Below are 17,142 nucleotides of genomic sequence, written 5' to 3' on the forward strand. Positions count from 1 at the left end.
ATGAGCATGCTGAGATGGCCGAGCAAGTATTCCGAGTGCTTCACAATAGTGAAGATGAGTTGGAGATAACAAGTAACGATCCGATTCTGCAGGTTCGACAGAGGCTCGAACAGATCAAGGACCTTCAGAGAGAAATAGATGAAATACGAGCCGAAGCTGAAAAGTTCAAGGGGTATATGGACATCTTAGCTTCAAAAAATAGAGGCCGTCCAAGCAGAGCTGGAGTCAGCCGAGTCTCAGCTTTGGGCTGCAAGGGAGAAAACCTCGGCACAGGCCACAAAAATTGAGGATCTTCAGTCCCAACTAGATTCGGCCATCTCTGATAAGGCGAACTTGGCCAACGAACTCAAGGTGGCCAAATCTGAGGCGGCCATGGCCAACACTAAAGCTGATGCTAAAGTAGCCCAATTTAAGGTTGACATCGAGGCCATCCAGGCGAAGGCCAGGAGTATGGTGGATCATGCAAAATTGCAAGCTCGAAGGGAAGCCCTCGAGGAGGTTTAGGCTCAAGGTTTTGATGATGTGGCCGAACTCGAGACTGCCAGAGCAAAGGAGACTAGAGCCTGGAAACTAGCTTATCCTAAGGAAGACTCCGAGAGCCTAAGCGGATCCGAAGATGGGGAAGATCCCGACAATGGAGATGCTGCCTCCGACGAAGACCAAGAAACTTAGGCTTTGTATTTTTGCTTTCATTTGTATCTTTTTCAAGGCCATTTTGGCCGTCGTAAATTTTGTATTTGGCCGATCTGGCCTTTGCTTATATATATATATATATATATATATATATATACACACACACACACACTTGGTTTACCACCAGGAGGTAGTCACATTTAGCCTCGATCACTTCCGCTCCCAAGCCTTTGGCTAGTTCGAGACCTGCAATCATGGCCTCATACTCGGCTTCATTGTTAGTTAATTTTACAGTTCTAATAGATTGTCTAACTATATTGCTTGTGGGAGGTTTTGGTACGATGCCAAGTCCGGACCTATTTACGTTCGAGGCACCGTCTATAAAGAGGGTCCAGATTCCTGAAGATGTTCCCGAGTTTACCAACAACTCCCTTTCGACTTCGGGTATCAGGGTCGGTGTAATGTCGACTTGGGATTTCTTGGTCGCCTGGGTTTATCCGTATTTGGTTGTACCCGAAATAGGCATCAAGGAAACTCAGAGTCTTGTGGTTGGCCGTAGCGTCGATCATACGATCGATGTTAGGCAAAGGAAAAGAATGTTTGGGGCATGCTTTATTTAGGTCTTTATAATCTACACACATTCTTAGTTTGTTCCCTTTCTTAGGAACCACGACTACGTTCGCTAGCCATTCCAAGTATTTGACCTCCCGGATGGACCCTATTTTAAGGAGCTTAGTTACCTCGTCCTTGATGAAGGCATGTTTGATCTCGGACTGGGGTCTCCTTTTTTTTTCACCGGGTGGAACTTCGGGTCCAAGCTTAGTTTGTGAGTAGTGATATCTGGTGGGATCCCTATCATATCAAGATGGGACCAAGCAAAACAATCCATATTAGCTATAAGGAATTGAATAAGTTTTTCCCTGAGCTTAGGAGTTAATCTCGTGCCCAGGTATACCTTCCGATCAGACAGATGTTCGATCAGCACAACCTATCAAGTTCTTCGACCGTTGACTTGGTAGTGTCAGAATCATCGGGGGCGATAAAAGATCAAGGAACCCTGAAGTCATCATCTTCGTTAATCATTTGCTCGTCCGATTGGGTCAAAGATGACATCGATAATTGCTATTTGGCTCCTTGTTTTGCTTCCAAACTTGAGTCCTTTGTCGATGAGAGTGTTGATATCGGAATTAATTCATCGACTGCAAATAGCGGGTTGTTCCCCGTAAACCGTATTTATCCCCTCTGGTGTTGGAAATTTTAATACCTGGTGGAGGGTCGAAGGCACAACCCTCATGTTATGGATCCATGGTCTCCCAAACAGGGCGTTGTATCGCATGTCCCCTTTGATTACACAGAACTTGGTTTCTTGGATGGTACCGGCAACGTTATATTGAATCCTTGGTCGGGCTGCTGGTACGATCTCGTCTTGCATGCCGAGTTGTTCTATGACCCTCGATCATATGATGTTGGCTGAGCTACCTGGATCAATTAGCACACGTTTAACTCTAGTTTTATTCATAAGTACAGAGATTACCAGTGTGTCATTATGAGGTTGCATGATTCCTTCCGCGTCCTCGTCGTTGAAAGATAGAGTCCCTTCTAGTAAGTAATCCCGGGTCCATTTTTCTCTTGTGATTGACACCATGGTGTGTTTCATCATCGGACCTTGGGGAATATCGACCCCTCCGATGATGATATGGATCACGGGCTGGGGTTTGTCTTATCCGTTTTATTTGTTGGAATCTCTGTTTCCGAAGTGGTTCTTAGCTCGGCCACTCAGAAATTCTCGAAGATGATCGTCGTTGAACAAACGGGCTACTTCCTCAGTTGCCGACAATCCTCCGTCATGTGGCTATGTGTGCCATGATATTTGCATATTTAGTTGGGATCCCTTTGTGCTGGATCAGTTTGCAAAGGTCGAGGCCACTTGGTATCTTTGATACGTCCAATGGCCAATACGATGGAAGTTGCGTTCACATTAAAGTTGTACTCCGACAATGGTGGTGCTTCTTTGGGACCGATAGGTCTATCAAAGCCGTTTTTACTCATAAGTCCCCATGAACTTTGACCTCGATCACTTCTCCTCTCATTTCGTGCAGAATTTCACCCAGATCTGCTACCTCTACGGTCTCCATTATACGGTTGATATCGATCTCTATTCGACCTTGGTTCTCAGTCGATATCCCTCTTGATTCTATCTACGGGCCTGATAGGATAAATGGACCCAGAAATAGCTCCCAGTTGATCATCCTCGACCCTGATCTTCGACTGGTATCGATTGTGCACATCAACCCAAGTGACAGCTGGGTATTCGATCAAATTCTACTTCAACTGCTATGAAGCAACTGAACTTCGAATGTTGAGACCCTGAGTGAAAGCTTGAACAGCCCAATTGTCAGTGATCGGTAGGAAATCCATTCGTTCCATTTGGAATCGAGATACGAATTCTCTGAGCATCTCGTTGTCCTTTTGCCTTACCTTGAAAAGGTCCGACTTCCTTGTTGCGAACTTAATTTCCCGGTGTGTGCCTTTATGAAAGAATCTGCAAGCATAGCAAACGAGTCAAAAGAATTAGGCGGTAAATTATGATACCATATCATAGCACCCTTCGATAGAGTCTCCCCGAATTTCTTCAGCAAGACGGATTCGATCTCGTCATCTTCCAAGTTATTTCCTTTTATAGAACACGTGTAGGAGGTGACATGTTCGTTTGGATCAGTCGTCCCATTATATTTAGGAATCTCGGGCATACGGAACTTCTTGGGGATCGGCTTCGGAGCTGCAGTCGGGGGGAAAGGTTTTTTTACAAACTTTTTGGAATCTAGTCCTTTCAATATTGGTAGTGCCCTCGGGATCTGGTCGACCCTGGAATTATAGGGTTTCCACATTCTTGTCATTTTCCTCGATCTTATTTTCCCCTGTCTCGATTCACTTTGTTAGTTCTTCGACCATCTTAATGATATCAGGGTTGGCCTCCGATTCATTCTCGTTCGACCTCTTCGAAGTCGATTCGACCCTGTGTATGATTTCCTAGGATGGCTCGGGTTCGACCCTACTCGGTGTGCGGTTCTAATTTGAATCTAGACTATCGCCGCCTTGTTGAGCCTGTAATATTTCGAAGATCACCCACAGGCTGATCCCGCCATCTTCACCACCATGTGCGCTCTGAGTAGCTGATCGTGCATCCCCGCGGGCGCTGCTTTCGGGATCGACGGCCAAATTTCCACTGATGGCTACATGTGAACTGACGTCGATTGGATCTACAGCCGGAATTCCATCGAGGCCGGCAGGGGGTACAGCGTTTCCTGGTGCAATGTTCTCATTTTCGCCGTGGTGGCCGAAATCATTATCGATGTGTTGAGGTGCTGAGTGAGAGTTTGACATTTTTTAGTCCTGTAATCAAAGATACTTCAATGAACAGGTGTAAAATAGTGTATTACGAAAATTTGTACCAGGTAATCACTATTATCCTTATCCCCACGGCAGGAGGCTAAACTCTTTACCCTAAAATCGTATAACAATTGAATTTTATATGCGGTTTTAAGGATACGTGATACAACTTGGCACAAAATAATCAGATATGTAAATTGATATTGAAATTGACTGCAAATAGAAATAAAAGCAAACCAAAGGAAATGTATAGCTTTGGCCCTCAAGCTAGATCTCCCTCAAACAAAACGAATATTCCACTGAAAAATATGAACAAAGTAACAGAGTATTGAGAGCTTAAGAGAAAAGTAGTATATTGCTTTGTATTGCGTAAACGTCATCCGTTTTACAAATGATAGCTCCCATTTATATAGTGGGGGAGTCCTACCCTTGATACAATTCTAAATACAGTAAGAAAGCTCATGATTAACTAATTAATTGGCCTCTTCTTGATACGTGCCGAGATTTCCGCCGTGATCCTCGTCCGATTGCGGATATTTCGTCTTTCCGTTATTTGACTCGGTAAGCTTCCCTCGATCTAGCTCGATCTCTATATATCTTGCCTGGTTTCAATCTTGGCCGACCTCGATCTCGATCGATCTTTGCGTCACGAGCTCGACAATCTTTCTTTACACCATGATCTGATATAACATGGGGTCGAACCTTGACCTGTTACGTTCCAGGACAACCCGATTTGGACCGTATATATATATATATATATATATATATATATATATATATATATATAGTTTCTCAAACTCGAAAAGTCGTTATTGTTTGTTTTGTAAACTCTAACTGTCAACTAGTTATTGATTGCTTTGCTAAAATTGCAAAAACAATTTATTTGTCAAAGTCAAATATTCCAAAATCTTTAAAAAACATGCAAGGTTGTTTCGCCTATATATTAATTCTGCTTCATACGATTTCAATGGTATGGATTTGCCAATAAACGTAATGTTATGTCATTACAGTTGAGTTTTAATTTGATTTGTAAATCTAAAATGCTTGACGTCATTCTATTTTATGAACAACTTCTATAATTTTAAAAAATTAAATTCATCAAGTTATATTATACACTTCAATCTTTCATTTTCTCTATCAAATTAACTTTGCAACCATTACTTAGAACTTTCTTCCACTAAAACTTGCCAAGTCGACACTCGTTAAGCAAATATTTCCAAAATGATTGGGGTGGAACTAAATCACTTCCTTCTGTTTTTTAGAATGTTGATTCGGTACTTTAACTAGTCCTTTTCAAAATGTTCGGACGCGGTTATAACTTGTAAGCATGCATCACTAGGAAAAATAATATTCTTATCTAACAATTTTATACATATATTTACAGTCATTACCACAAAGAAATAGTGGGGTTAGGTATTCTGCTGCTACTTATTTGAGACTGCTAGATATCATTTCTGTACATAATTTCGTTTAAGAAATAAATGATTATTTGAGTTGAGGAGCATTTTAGGATCGAAATAATACGTTGAGAAAGTTAACAAAATTATCTTGATAATAAAATCAAAAGACAAAAGAGAAACATGTCATAGGAAATATAAAAACTTATGGTGATTCCGTTAATTGACATACATTCACAAAAAAAAAAATACAAAAAATAACAAAATAATGTCGCGATTTCACTATTAAAGAGGTTCAACTCACACAAGTAGCAGATGAAGCCTGTATCTCACAAATTCTTTCCCGGTATTATGTCTACATAGTGGATATGAAAAGGAATGAGTTAATTAATTCATGGAAGTTCAGTATCTTTTTCTCATGATATTTTTTCCCATAAGGAAAAATACAAATATATATACTTTTCTTTTAAAAAAAATAATTATGATAAATATGTTGCTCTCCTAAGAAAAAGATAAAACCCAAATATTGTTAAAAAATCAGGTAAACTACTCGCTATCCAATTTTTTCTTTTCTGATTCTCTATAACATAATTACATATATAGAAAACAAAAACAAAAACAAAAAAAAGACCAAGTGATTAATGAATGAGAATCTTCTTGGATTTGGTCAGATCCGAAAGAAGAAGAAAAAAAAGAACAAATTGAAATAGTATCTATTGCTATTATGGAAACCGCAAACACGGCAACGCGGCTACCTCAATGCCCGCTACTACTTTGTTAATACAATAGAAAATGCATCAATTTTTCCTAAATTTTTCTTGCTTCTATTCTATCCCTGCATATTCTACTTTTATACTTAGTTTTTTCTTATATTGAACTATGAGTTTAAATTCCATATATTGGCCATGTAACAATAATTTATACTACCATATTGCTTAAAAAGTAATTACAACTAACTCTATTTAGTAAGCATAAATTAATAATCTACAACAAATAGTAAGTAACTTATTATAATAATAAGTTAAGTTACAAACGACTTTAATTTTTGTCAAACACCCTCTCCCACACCACCCAGAATCCCACCTCACCCAGTGAACAGTCTCCTCGCTTTTTTTTATAACAATGTAATATGTCACGCCCTTTGTAACATTCCTAGAGCTGACTGGTCCATAACAGAAGAAGACATGACTAGCACATTCATTTCAATAGACTTCTTCATAACTCTTAACTCCCTAAGATAACATTTATGCCTTGCACGTAAAACATATAACCAATCTTATATAAAGACTTGCCTTCCCAATTCCCATCAAGGGAAAACCAAAAAAAAAGTGGTGGCAAAAAATGGCCCTTCCTAATGAAAATGATCAAGAAAGTGTGGCTGCTCGCAAAAAAACAATCAAGAAGATCAGTATTATTGCCATTTCTTCCATAGTTCTTGTTGGTTGTATTGTGGCTGCTGTAGTTGGAATTACTCTTGGCAAAAATAATGGCAATTCAGGCAACCAATCCAAGTCTTTTTCCACAGCCATCAAAGCTGTTTGTGACATAACCTTATACCCTCAATCTTGTTACAACAGTCTTGGTCCTCTAGCCAAATCAAACAACCTTAAACCTCAAGATATTTACAAATTATCCGTCCAAGTTGCTACCGACGAATTGTCAAGAGCTTCAGATGACTTCTTCAATATGCCAGAATTGAAGAATATATCTGATCCAATGGCTGTTAAGGCCTTGGAAAGTTGTCATGAACTTATTTCACTTTCACTAGATAGCCTGAATGAATCTCTTTCGATCCCAAACAAGTCATTTTCCGAGGCGTTTTCTGATCTCAAAACAAGGCTAAGTGCAGCTGGAACTTACCAACAAACATGCATTGAGGGTTTTGGGAATGTTACTTATGCTTTTGCTAGTATTGCTTCCCATAATTTTAAGAATTCGGGCGAATATACTAGTAACAGTTTGGCTGTTATTGATAACATTGATCAATCAATTCAAAATTCTGTTGACTCAATGGATTCCTTGGGCGGAATTGGGAGAAGACGTCGTTTGATGAATTTTGATGGAGATTTTCCAAGCTGGATGGCTTCGAATGATAGGAAATTGCTTCAATCTTCAAAAGGAAAAAATTCGACCAAAGTGGATGTTGTGGTGGCTAAAGATGGCTCTGGGAACTTTATCACTATTAGTGAAGCTCTTGAAGTTGTGCCTGAGAAGAGTAACAAGAGGTTTGTGATTTATGTGAAGAAGGGAATTTATGTGGAGAATGTTAGAGTTGAGAAGAAGAAATGGAATGTTTTGATGATTGGTGATGGCATGGATGCTACCATTGTGTCTGGCTCTCTCAACTTTATAGATGGCACTCCCACTTTCCAAACTGCAACTTTTGGTAAGTTTCTTGGTTCAAATTTTGCATGAAACATATATATTGGCAAGGTTGATACAACTTCCCAAATCCTAGACGACATGCATGCAAGTTAATAATTGAATTCACGAAGGTTTTATATCGTTATTAGAACAATAGAACTCTTTGTCTATATATCTCGTGTTATGCACCTCTCACGGACATGATTTATATGATGGCGGAAGATAGGGGAGATGGCAATGCTATAATTAGCTTCTTTTACTGAGTTGTCACTCGTGGTTTGGTTTTTTTTTGTTTTCAAAAAAGATTATGGTTTCGCTACGCACCCCCCTTCGACTATAATTATTTTTTAAGGAAATTTAACTATAGAAATAGGCAGAGTTGAAGACAACTAGCACCCGTTATTGTAAAGGTGCGTAACATTTCTTTTTTTTTCCTTTTGGGCACATACAAATTGTGTTCTATATAGGTTGAACAAGTATTCGATGCAAAAATCGCTGAATTGAGGATTCATATAGCATGTTGAGTCCCAAGTCGGGTGGAAAAACATAAATGAGTATTCTTATGTGACCTTGGACAATCCTCGCCTCATGAGCTAGTTTTTTGGATTAAATTAAGCTCAAGGTCTATTTCTTTATCATAGTATCATAGCACATCCTAATTTACTCAATGATAGCCCCCAATATTGTCCGGGGCGTGCGAAGGGGTGTTGATCCCACGGGTGGGAAAATAAAAATGGAGCATCATCTTATATGGTCTTTGGCAGTCCTAACCTCATAATCCAGTTTTTTGGTTGAATTAGGCATAATGTCCATTTATTTAAGGACAAGTGCACAGATAGCCATTCTCAGGGATACTATTTAATTTAGAGATTAGCCATTATTTATTTTGTCCTAAAATTTAAAATAAAAATATTAACTTTAGGACAATTCAGGATTTTTTTTTTCTGAAAAATTAAAATTCAGGACGCACTGATAGCAGCCCTTTTAAGTGGCTACCTAGTGTCATTACTACATTATTTATCATGTAGACCCCAACTTATTTAGGAATCTAGCTTTTGGTTGAATTAGGCACAAGGTCAACTTATTTGGTACTAAAGCGTACTTGTTATTTTTAAGTCTTAAGGGGTTGTTTGGTAGGGTGCATAAGAATAATGCTGAATATGGTGTATTAGTAATGCTTGCATTAGTTATGCTGGTATTAGTTATGCTGGCATATTTCTTATCCATTGTTTGGTTTGATGTATTAAAGCATTGCACAATTTCTAAAAGAATTGCTTGTTTACAAAAATGCCCTCAAAACCAGTCCATGACTCTAACTTTTTAAAAGAAACATATGTTGAGAAATATTTTTATATGAAAAAGTTTTAAAAAAATTATTTGATTTGTCTACTATATTGTAATATAGAACTAAATATTTATTTCATAAAAAAAATATATGCTAAGTATTTATTTATTTACTAGAGATATAATTTTATTTCTCACTATTTGGATTATTTTAAACTTGCATTAATATAATAACTAGCATATTTTAATCAAGCATAAATTTTGAAGGACAATTTTGTCTTTAACTAAGCTAATGCATGCATTAAAACTCATTGCATTGCTAATACCATGGTTTTCTATGCATTAGTTATGCATAGGATAATACCAAATAGGATGTATAACTAATGCTTGCATAACTAATACATAGGTTCAAAATGTCTACCAAACAAAGTATTATTAATACACAAAGCTAATGCATGCATTTCCTTCCTACACGCAGCTGTATTTGGCATGGGATTCATGGCTCGTGACATGGGGTTCCGCAACACAGCAGGTGCAGCCAAGCATCAAGCAGTGGCCCTAATGTCGACTGCTGATCTCTCCGTCTTTTATCGCTGCAAATTCGATGCATACCAAGACACGCTATACGCACACTCCAATCGCCAATTCTACAGAGAATGCAGTATCTATGGCACAGTGGACTTCATATTTGGTAATTCAGCAGTTGTGTTCCAAAACTGTCACATACTTCCCAAGAAACCATTGCCTGGCCAAAAGAACACTATCACAGCTCAAGGCAAGATCGACCCTAATCAAAACACTGGCATTTCTATTCAGAATTGCACAATTTGGCCCTCAGCAAATCTCACCGGAGTCAGTACTTTCTTGGGTAGGCCATGGAAAAACTATTCCACAACCGTTATTATGCATACAACAATGGCCAGCTTTATTGATCCTACAGGGTGGTTACCTTGGGTGGGTACTACAGCTCCAGATACTATTTTCTATGCTGAATATAGAAACTTCGGACCTGGGGCTGTTACTAAAAGTAGAGTCAACTGGAAAGGATTGAAATTGAATATTACTAGTAAAGAAGCTAACAAGTTTTCTGTTCAAAAATTCATTCAAGGTGACAAATGGCTCCCATCTACAGGAGTGAGCTTCAAAAAGGATATCTGAGTCAGATGAACCAAATTTTTTTCTTTTTACTACAAAGGTTGATTTTTGTTTTCTGTTGTTGTTGTTACTTGTGGAGCTCAAAGAGCCCAAGAATATATGTTATACACTCTAGGGGTTAAGACCCCTAATTGCTTTGTCACATCTGAAATTATAAACTAAATTAATGTGATTTTTTTTCTCTATCAATTTGACTTTACAAACCATTACTTTAATATCTTCTTTTACTATACAGTTACCGACACCGTAAGTCAAAGTATCTTTTATATTGTATCCATACTATACAATGTGACGAAAAGTAGTTTTTATATAATATTGAATCTCTTAAACTTTAAAATTAAAAAAAAATTAACCATTCTCTAAATAAATTCTAAATTCTGGTCAAGTTGGGATGGGAGTAAAATTTTGTTGAATTTTATTCTATAACTTAATTAATTAAACGTGCAAATGCTCAAATTCAATTCCTTAACTCTTTAGCTTTTCTTTGTTCTTCTATTAGATCTGGTCAATTTTCTTCTGCTGTAGATAATATTGATTGGGTCCTATTATACTTTAGTTAGTCCTTTTTCAAATATTCGGACGCGGTTTTAACTCGTAAGCATGAATCACAAAAAAAAAAAAAATATTCCTATTTAACTCGCCAAAATTTGGAACTGTTCAAGTGACCTATTTGTGGTAATTATCAATAGGTAAATTAAAAACTAACTAAATGTTTTGGATGTTTCATGCGCTGCAACTAAAAATTTTGGTGATTGTGAGATTTGATACCAGCATAGGGAAGAATGAGGTGCTTCATGGAGGTATATACCATTTTGATAACAAGCCATTTATTGTTAAAGCATGGAATGTGGATATGGAGTTCACTAAAGAGGAGTTATATACTGTGCCTATATGGATAAAATTACCTGGTTTGGACTTCAAATACTGGAGCCCTAAAGGACTGAGCAAAATTGGCAGCTTAGTTGGAAGGCCACTGATGGTAGATAGTAATACTGAGAAGAAGATGGGGCTAAGCTTTGCAAGGCTCCTAGTAGAAGTACAGATGGATACTAAACTACCAGACAAAGTGGTTTTCAAGAATGAGAGGGGGCTATTAATGGAACAAAAAGTACAATATGATTGGAAGCCTACACTATGCAAAGTGTGTAGGAAATATGGACATGATGAGCAGGTGTGTAAAAATAAAAAACATACAATAGAGCCTAAGCCAACAGAGGAGCAGAATGAAAAAGGAGAGGAAAGTTTAACAGGAAAACAGGACAAATCACCAAATAGCATGGAAGGGGAAGGAACAAGCAAAGTACAAGAGAATACAATAGAGGCAGGGGGAAAAGAATTCAAGAGAATCAGGGCACTGCTGGATGGACAATACCAAATAATGTCACAAGAAGCACAAATAGGCAACCAAAACAAGGGAGGGAAGCTGGTAACAGAAGTTACTACAACAATTTTCAGATATTGGAGACACAGGATAATGAAGAAGTAGAGGTGAGCAGGAAAGGAGAGGGGAATGTGGGAGGGAGAGTATCACCTCCCATTAACAATGGATAACATGCTATGTTGGAATGTTAGGGGTATTAATGCCCCTAACAAACAAAAGAAGGTAAAACTCCTTTGTAATAAAGAAGATATAGGGTTGATATGTATGGTGGAAACAAAAATAAAGGCAGATAAAATAAACCAAGTAGCTAACAATCTATTTGGAGGATGGGGTAGTATAACAAATCTGAATAAGCATTATAATGGTAGAATTTGGGTGGCATGGAGACATGACTGTTATCATGTAACTGTGATTACAATGACTGATCAAGCAGTAACATGCAAGGTCAGCCATAGAAGACTGCAGGTAGAGTTTATGATGACTGTAGTGTATGCATTCAACACCAGAGAAGAAAGAAGAAGTTTGTGGAGCTACATTGAGAATGTGAGTAAGAATTTGGGAGGCCCATGGATAGTTATGGGAGATTTCAATGCTGTCCTACATACTGATGATAGAGTTGGGGAAATCCAGTAAGTTTAGCAGAAATAATTGATTTCCAACAATGCATAGACCAATGTGACTTGATGGAGATGCCAACTAGTGGGAGCAGGTATACTTGGAATGATAGGCATGGTGATAATACGATTTTATCAAAAATAGATTGGGCCTTCATCAATACAGCATGGCTCAATTTAATACCAACTTACAGGGCTTCATACTTAGAAGAAGGCATCAGTGATCACTGTCCATTGAAGCTGTCAATAGGAACTTCTAACAGGAGGACAAAAGATACTTTTAAATTCTGTAATGTTTGGGCATCACATCCAAACTTTATAGTGGATGAAGGAGATTGTAGGGTGTAGTATGTTTCAGGTGGTCAGGAAACTTAAAATGTTGAAGAAAGAATTGAAGATGTTAAAGAAGAGGCAATTTAGCAACATCATAGAAGAAGCAGATGCAGATAAATTAGCCCTGGTCACAGCACAAGCAGAACTTCACAAGAATCCTATGGATGCAGGATTACAGCTAGAAGAAAAGCAAAGGTATCAAAAATTCAAAAAATCATCATATTTGGCAGAGGTTTATCTTCAACAAAGGAGCAAGGCTACCTGGATTAAGCTGGGAGATGACAACAACAGGTACTTCTTCTCAGTAATCAAGTACAGGAGGATGCAAGAAGCAATCATACAATTAACAGACAAAAGTGGAGTAAGCAAAACTGAACAAGAAGACATTGCAGAAATTTTTGTGGACTATTACCAGGAATTACTAGGAACAAAGGGAAGATTCAGAGATCATGCCATACAGGGGTTCTTAAAAAATGGGAGAGTGTTATCAACTACACAGCAATTACAACTATTAAGGCCTTACACAGGAGAAGAAGCGAAGAAAGCAATATTCAGCATCAATGACACTAAAAGCCCTGGACCGGATGGGTATGGGAGTGGCTTTTATAAAGCAGCATGGACAATAATTGGAGGAGATGTGACAAAAGCAGTGTTGGAATTCTTTGAAAATGGAGAATTACTCACCCAGATCAACTCAACCAGCATAGCACTTGTACCAAAAGTAAAGAATCCTGTGCAGGCAAGTCAATTTAGACCTATGCTTGCTGCAATGTTATATATAAATGTATTTCTAAGATCATATGCACTAGATTGAGGAAAATCATACCAGAGATTGTAGCAGATAACCAAGCAGCATTCATTGAAGGAAGATCACTTATCCACAATGTATTGATATGTCATGATCTATTAAGACATTATAACAGGAAGACTACACCTAGGTGTTTGATGAAGATTGATCTAAAGAAGGCTTATGACATGGTAAGATGGGAATTCCTGGAAGAAGTACTCAGAGGCTATGGCTTTCCAATGTCATTCATTCAACTAATAATGGTGTGTGTTACAACAACCAAGTTCACAGTCAAGGTGAATGGTGCAGGATATGGATACTTTGAAGGAAGAAGAGGATTGAGGCAGGGAGATCCTATGTCTCCACTATTATTTGTGCTTGTTATGGAATACTTAACAAGAGGGCTGAATAAGATGAGTGAAGTGACAGAGTTTCAATATCATCCAATGTGTAAGAGCACTAAACTGACTCATTTGATATTTGCAGATGACTTGATGTTATTCTGTAAAGGCAATAGTCAGTCTATTAATAGGATGTTGGAGGTGGTGAATCATTTCAGTGCAGCATCAGGTCTGGTAGCAAATATGGAAAAGTCCAACATATATCTAGCAGGAATGGATGAAGAAAGTAAGCTAGCTATATTGAGTGCTACAGGGTTCTCAGTGGGTACTCTACCTATGAGATACCTGGGATTACCACTTACATCAAAGAAATGGAGCAAGGTGGAATGTCACCAGTTAGTGGACAAGATCACAACAAATATTCAAACAGGTTATGCTAAGCTTCTATCATATGCAGGTAGACTGCAAGTAATCAATTCAGTCCTATTTGCAGTGTATAACTTCTGGGGAGCTGTTTTCATACTTCCTCAAAGTGTAATAAAAGCAATAGACGGGAAATGTAGGGAATATCTATGGGGATCTGTAGAAGGTCATAGGAAAATGTATTTGGTTTCATGGGAAGTTCTATGCAGACCAAAGATATATGGTGGACTGAACATAAAAGGCTGTAAAAATTGGAATATTGAATCAGTTGGGAAACTACTATGGCAAATAGTGACAAACAAAGAGGTTTTATGGGTGAGATGGGTACATGGGATATATATGAAAGCATGTAGAAATATCTGGGAACACAGGCCTCCAAGTGACTGCAGCTGGTATTGGAAGAAGTTGAATAGTCTAAAACACAATATGGCACAATGGTACCAGGGAAATGCATATAGGCTGACTAGAAATGGGCAATATTCTGTGTCTAGAAGCTACAATGCAATGCTGAGATATTTGCCAAGATGCAGGGAAATAAAACTGATATGGAACAGGACACTACTACCAAGGCATAGGTTTGTCTTGTGGATGGCTTATCAACAAAAATTGCAAACAAAGAGTAGATTAATTATAACGATCCGGCCGGTCGTTTTTGGAATTTACGCCCTGATCCCCCATTAACTGCTTCCCCTAAGTTCATTTCTGCTATTTTGGTTTGTCGGGACGTTCGGTGTTAGGATTCGGAGTGTTTTGGGGACACTTAGTCCCTAAATGAGAGCTTAAGTGTTAAAAAATGGTCCGTAGTCGGAACAGTGTGAAGACGACCTCGAAATGGAAATCTGATGGTTCCGTTAGCTCTGTTAGGTGATTTCGGGGTTGGGAGCGTGTTCGAAATGTATTTTGGAAGTCCGTAGCTCATTTAGGCTTGAAATGCCGAAGTTTGTATTTTTGAAGTCCCGGTCCAATAGCGAGTTTTTGATATGAGGGTCAGAATGGAATTCCGAAGGTTGCAGTAGCTCCGTCATGTCATTTGGGATGTGTGTGCAAAATTTTAGGTCATTCGGACGTGTTTTGGTTAGGTTTTCGATCGAAATCGTATTTGAAAGAAATTTGAAGTTCTTAGGCTTGAATCTTTAATTGAATCGGTTTCCGGTGTTGTTTTAGGTTTTTTAAGGATTTGTACAAGTTCGAATAAGGTATTAGGTGGTATTGGTGCTTTTGGTTGAGGTCCCGGGGGCCTCGGGATGATTTCGGGTGGTTAACGGAGAAAATTTTCAAGTGTTGCAGCAGCTGGTATTTTTCTTTCTGGTATTTTCGCTTCTGCGGCCTGGGAACCACAGAAGCGGAGTCGCAGAAGCGGCCTTGGACGTTGCAGAAGCGACTTTTGGTCACCCTCCAGGAAACCGCAGAAGCGGTAGGATTTTCGCATAAGCGGATCCGCTTCTGCGAGATGGGAATCGCAGGAGCGGAAGCTGGGATTTTTAAAGGGGGCCGCAGAAGCGGCCAGTGCTTCGCATAGGCGGGACCGCAGAAGCGGTCCCTAGACCGCAGAAGCGGTATTCACTGTTCAGATATAGCAATTTCGAGGGTTTAATTTCATAAGTTTGAAAAATCGATTGAGAGCTCGGGAGAAGGCGATTTTGAGTGGGTTTTGAGGAGAAAATCATTGGGTAACATTTCTTTGATCCCTTTTTGTTATATTTCATCGTTATATAGTTAAATACATCATGGGAATTCGAATTTTGGACCAAAAATTGGATAATTTGGGGTAAAACTTCATTGGCTAGACCATTGAGTTTTGAGTGGGCATTTGACCTCCAATTTGGGAGATTTTTATATGGCTAGACTCGTGAGAGTATGAGGGTTCTAAAAATGTGAAAATTATTCGATCCCGAGACGTTGGCTTGAGGGGCGTTTTGGTCATTTTATCTATTTTCGCGCCCTAGCTTTAATTTTAATAGCGGAATCAGTTATTTGCAATATTATTTACGATATGTAATTGAATTGAATAGATTTGGGCCATTTGGAGTCGGATACTCGTGGCAAAGGCGTGGTTTCTATTGATATCGAGCCGGTTCGAGGTAAGTGGCTTGTCTAACCTTGTGTGGGGGACTTTTCCCCTTAGGATTGTTTTCTTGATATTTGAGTGCCTTGTACGTGAGGTGACGAGCGCGTACTTGAGCCGATGGATGAAAATCCGGTTTTCACTTAAGTTGTTGATATTTAGCTTTCTTTCCTACTTGCCTTACCCTACTTGAAATTATACTTGTGCTAGATTTGGAAAGCATGTTTAGCTGACTTAACTGCCTAATTGCTTAAGTTGTTTGACTGTACTACGTGAAGCATGCTAGGCTAATTCTATCTGTTGCTCTGTCTTTCGTACTTTATCCCTTGTTTGTTTCTGGCTGTGGTTGCGTATTTACATTGGGACTACGGATGTGGGATTCCGGTAGCTCCCCCCTCTGTTTGTTTACTTTGGGACTACGGGTTCGATTCCCGGTAGATCCCCCTGCACTTTTACTTTGGGACTGCGGGTTAGATTCCCGATAGATCCCCCTGCATTTTGATGGTTGGACTACGGGACGGTATCCCGGAAGATCCTTCGGTTTGGTATATGAGTTGGACTACGGGACGGTATCCCGGGAGATCCACTGGACAGTTGAGGAAAGGGCTACAGGACGGTATCCTGGGAGACCCTCATTGTTATCATTGGTATTGAGTTGTATTTACTCTGTGTTTGCTCTGTCCTTTTGTGGTTGTTATTGTCTCGTTGACCTGCCTTATTTCACTGCTGTATTTATTATTTCTGTCAGATTATCATACTGTTAATTATTGTTATTACTATATTTTGTCTCAGTATGGCCCTGACCTTCCTCGTCACTACCCAACCGAGGTTAGGCTTGGCACTTACTGAGTCTGAGTCTGTGGTGTACATCGATCCCTTCCTGCGGCATGTTTTTTCATGTGCAGATCATCTAGGTACCTTCTACTCAGGCGCATTATCGGTGAGGCAGGAGGACTACAGAGACTTCGAGGTAGA

General features: G+C 39.0%; 1 protein-coding gene across 1 annotated transcript; it reads left to right on the forward strand.

Moving 5' to 3' along the window:
* Window positions 1-6,602: 6,602 nt before the first annotated feature.
* LOC109244871 (probable pectinesterase/pectinesterase inhibitor 46) lies at window positions 6,603-10,412 on the forward strand. The gene is made up of 2 exons (XM_019412031.1): window positions 6,603-7,806; window positions 9,547-10,412. The coding sequence occupies exons 1-2, from the start codon at window positions 6,762-6,764 to the stop codon at window positions 10,224-10,226; spliced, it is 1,725 nt and encodes a 574-aa protein (XP_019267576.1). The 5' UTR covers window positions 6,603-6,761; the 3' UTR covers window positions 10,227-10,412.
* Window positions 10,413-17,142: the final 6,730 nt, after the last annotated feature.

Source organism: Nicotiana attenuata, unplaced genomic scaffold (genome assembly GCF_001879085.1).
Source record: "Nicotiana attenuata strain UT unplaced genomic scaffold, NIATTr2, whole genome shotgun sequence".
In the NCBI taxonomy this organism is placed as follows: Eukaryota; Viridiplantae; Streptophyta; class Magnoliopsida; order Solanales; family Solanaceae; genus Nicotiana; species Nicotiana attenuata.